At 42.5% G+C, this 4,204-nt stretch overlaps 1 protein-coding gene across 1 annotated transcript; it reads left to right on the top strand.

Moving 5' to 3' along the window:
* The first annotated feature begins 1,483 nt into the window (after window positions 1–1,483).
* Window positions 1,484–2,507, top strand: tcima (transcriptional and immune response regulator a). The gene has a single exon (XM_005472922.4). The coding sequence runs from the start codon at window positions 1,626–1,628 to the stop codon at window positions 1,926–1,928; it is 303 nt and encodes a 100-aa protein (XP_005472979.2). The 5' UTR covers window positions 1,484–1,625; the 3' UTR covers window positions 1,929–2,507.
* The last annotated feature ends 1,697 nt before the right edge of the window (window positions 2,508–4,204 follow it).

Here is a 4,204-nt window from a genome sequence, read left to right as displayed (position 1 = left end):
CCATATAAGGCGCCATGTTGAGGGGACATTTTAAGGCAAATGCCAGTTTTTCAGCATAAAAACGCCGGCTGCTATGACACTTGCTGTGTGTTTATAACGAGAGTTTCAAGTAGGGGAACGCCTCGCAGCCTTATCAGCGCAACTCAGCCGGGCTGCTTTGGCCTCCAGTCACCTCCAGGCGTAAACACAGCTCAACAACGCTCTCATGTCAAGTCCAAAATGTAAGCACACTGCTAACAACTGGAAAAGGAAGATTAAATCTGCTGTTGCAGTTTTTGGAACAAGTGAAAACCTACTTTTAGTTAATTGGAGTAAAGTTTGCTTTTAAAAATAGCACTTAAAAAAGTGTGTGTGGGGGGGGGGTTTGCAAACAGTTTAAATCTAACAGAGACTTATTTCAGCCAGACTACAGTCACATCACAGCACTAAACACAGCACGAGGAAACGAACACCCACGCAGTCAACACATTCTCTCTGTGTTAGAAAGCAAACAGTTCTAATTAATCCATTCCTGTTTTGCCCACTTTTACCTATCGGCCAGCTGGGCCAGCAGGTTTACAGAAACAAATGACTCATGCACTAAAACAGATTGTCATTGTTGTATTTCTGTCCCACATTAGTGCTATTATGTATATTTGTGTTTTCTTTTGTTGATTGGTGACTTATTTGTATTTCTTCTCTTCTGTCTGTCTCTATCAAAGTAACTAATAAAAAATGAGCCAACTGGAGACCTTTCTCAATTATACTGATCCAAATTTAAGGAAGGAGTCATTCAGAATTTTCTCAAGTACGCTAACGTCATAATTAGCAGCCACTCATTAGTCCAGAATTACTTCCCCATTGCTATTTATGTTTGCCCTCAAGCAAAGGAAAGAATCTAAAACATTGCAATCAGACAACAACATATTCACTCATACCCACATTCCTACCATTCCCGCTAACAATGGAGATTCTGATGTTTTAAAAATGTAATGAGCAGAGTTTGTGTCCACTAAAATAAACTAATTAGACTCTTGATGAAGAGGCAAGCATCCCTCATTCAGGCTGCTTTTATGACATGAATTCATTTTGTAAACAACCTTTGGCAGTATTACGGAGACACAGAGAACAGATCCATCCACATCACCTGCACTAGCAGTACTGCACAGAGTGAATGAATTCTCCAGAATCTTTTGATTTCTGTAAGGAGGCCCTTGTCAGTTATGGTGGCACACAGAATTCAATTTTCGTAACAGACCATTTCTGTTAAGCAGTTAAGTTACTGTAATCAACAGGCCTTACAGATAAAGCGCACAATGGTTTCATCAAGCTACTCCCTGTGTGTGGGTGTGTGTGTGTGTGTAGAGTGCTTAGGGACTCTCTAATACGCTGGGCTCGGAGAGGCGGTGCGTCTGTCTGCTTCACAACTGCTGATGTCACCGACTGGGAGTGCGTCCCGGCAAACTCACACCCCACACTGCTTCTATAAATACCCTACCGCGCGTGCTCTACGGCACTCACTCAGCCTAACGTTCAAGCCTGAGCCGCTCCACAGAAACAGTGCGCACCGAACAACTCTCCCTTACCGAGTTGGAGGGCCACAGCTGGAGCAGAGACACTACACTCTACAGACACAAAGAACTAAGATGTCGTCCTACGTATCCTCCGAATGCCGCCGGGTCAGCCCATCCGTCCACGGCAACAAGTTCGACACGGCGCACCGCAAGAAAGCCGTGGCCAACATTTTCGAGAACGTCAACCAGGATGCGCTGATGAGGCTTTTCCAGAAAACGGGCGACATGAAGGCGGAGGAGAGAGTGAGGAGCATCTTCTCCTACACACAGGATCCGGAGGAGACGGCCCGGGCCCTGATGGCTCTGAAGCAGCGAAAGAAGGACAAGTTCCTGCAGATTGCTGGGATGGTGCGGCAGATGTTCAAGCTGCGCTGACTGTGTTTTAGCAGTTTCACCGCCTTTGTCTCTCTGTGTGTCGGCTCGTGTGTGAGCCGAATGTTGAGAACACTCCCAGTGTGTCTGCGCTGCTGCCGCAGGTGTGGCTCACCTGTCGCCTGGAGACGAGCGTCAGGTGCCGAAGGAAAAAAGAAAGCTCAGCCGGCGGCGTGCGGCGGCTGTCGCCTCATGGACTGAGGGGACAGCGCGGAGTCCTGCCCGGAGCGGGCTGGAGCGACATGAACTAAGTGGGAATATGAAGGGAATACATTTAAGTCTTCGTGCAGACTTGAATTCACTAATGCACTCTTGTGGGTGCGTGACTGTACTGATGCAAATCGCTGTGCTGATGATGGCGCACAGCTGCAGTATGAGACTTCATGGTGCCCTGGAACCTGCCTGTATGAATGCCTATCCTGAACACATGCCTTGTCCCTCAGCTTTACTTTGTTGTACGACTACAAGTCATTAGTGGCCAATGTGTTATTGTCACCAACATGTCTCAGCACACTGAACTGCATTTATGAAAAGTTCCTTTTGTTTGTAATTTTATAAAATAAATTATTTTGTTGCATACTATACCTGAATCCTTGTTCATCTTTCTTACACGTGTCACACATGGTCTTTGGTAACCACTTTACAATCAGGGCACATCAGGTCAACATTTGTGGCACATTAGATTTGCGGGCTTAACACTGTTATATTACGTTAGAGTATACATGGGACATTTTAAGTCTTACAAAAATAGTCTGGAGTCTACATGAAATACTTGAAGTTTTTTTTTTTTTTAAATAATGACATCACACTGAGAGCTTGACCTATGTGCTCAGCGTTAGTCACACACAGGGAAACCCCTCATGTCAAACGCAATTCAAGTTACCATAGAAATGGGTAAATAATGATGTAAATGACCTTTGTCTTTGACGTTAAGTGCAGGTGGATAGATCACAGAGTAGTGTAACAGCTTGTATGTGTAGAGTTGAGTCATGTAATCTAGGATGGGGTTTATTTCTTAGTGAGCAAACAAAACAACAAAAACTCACTATCAGCACATTTCTACCTCTAATGTTCTTCACTCTGACAGAGCAGAGGGCATTCAAAGAGGATAGAGTTACTCATGAGAGGATGTGGGTAACCTTCACTAGGTTTCCCTCACAGCTCTTTACCAGACCGGTGTAAACCAGTTTGGCTCAGGCTAGGATGGGAGGGTAGGGAGGTGAGCAGCTTTCTCCACACAGTGTATTTTACACTGGAGTCTATTTAATCATGAGAGGCTTCTAGATAAGAGCCTGTCTAAGAGGCATTAGAGGGTTTAGATGAGTTGAGGGTTTGACTCCTCACCCTCTGATTCTTTATCTTCAAGTTAACCATAAATGAGCCCTTTATTACGACAATCACCTACTCCATTAACATCCAAATTTCAAATCATTTTTAGTGTTTTTTATGTCTGTGGTTTATGGTATGCAGTGTATGTAGGCTTAGCTGCAGACACACAGATCACTCTGGCTGCTAATCTCCCTCCTCTGATAGTCCCTCTACCGGCTCAAACCAGTTCCCTGGGTTGTTTTTCATGACGACATCTTAGCTACAGGCGCTTCTCGCATGTGCTTACAGTGCTTACAGGAAATGTCAGTATCAGTCACTCTAAGGTGTGGAGCTCTCAGGTGAGAAATCACCTGTGACGGTGGAAAAAGGAGTGCTTGTGGGCTTGCGTAGGAAAAAAAATCAACTCACACGGCCTTTAAATTGACTCCTTGGCAGCTTGTAATGATAATACAGAAATGATGAAAAAATGTAATTTTACATACAATACATAAAAATGTATTAATCTGTACAATAAAGACATGTAATTGAAGTACATAAAGTTTTTTCATTTGATTGCTTAAGTCAATAAAATGAATGATACTGACCAGAGTTATTATAGTTTTGTATTTTCTAATCCATTGTTCCATCCATTTATTCATTTTGACTCTTTGTTTTTATTTGGTTGACAGAGAGGATTTTCTTCTTTCAGATTAATTTTTCTTGTTGGAAAATGTTTATTTTGGTTTAGTTTTTATTGTTTTCAGTGTTAGTTTTAGTTTTATCAGTTATTATTGTACATAGAGCATATGTCAGAGACAGTTCTTAGCAACATCAGTACCTGTACTGTAATAAACAAAATAAACATAATTTTATAAACAGCTGACTAAAAGGGCAAGCTCTAAATAAATCTAAAACTAAACCAAAGGATATTTCCATTAGATATTTTAAATTTTATTTTAGTTAGTTTTCCA

Source organism: Oreochromis niloticus, linkage group LG12 (assembly GCF_001858045.2).
Source record: "Oreochromis niloticus isolate F11D_XX linkage group LG12, O_niloticus_UMD_NMBU, whole genome shotgun sequence".
Lineage (NCBI taxonomy): Eukaryota > Metazoa > Chordata > Actinopteri > Cichliformes > Cichlidae > Oreochromis > Oreochromis niloticus.
Note: the sequence above shows the minus strand (reverse complement) of the source record. Positions and strands in the feature narration are given on the sequence as shown.

Bases quoted from the DNA above. Each gene is read 5' to 3' on its own strand.
- tcima (XM_005472922.4), top strand. From the start codon at position 1,626: ATGTCGTCCTACGTATCCTCCGAATGCCGCCGGGTCAGCCCATCCGTC.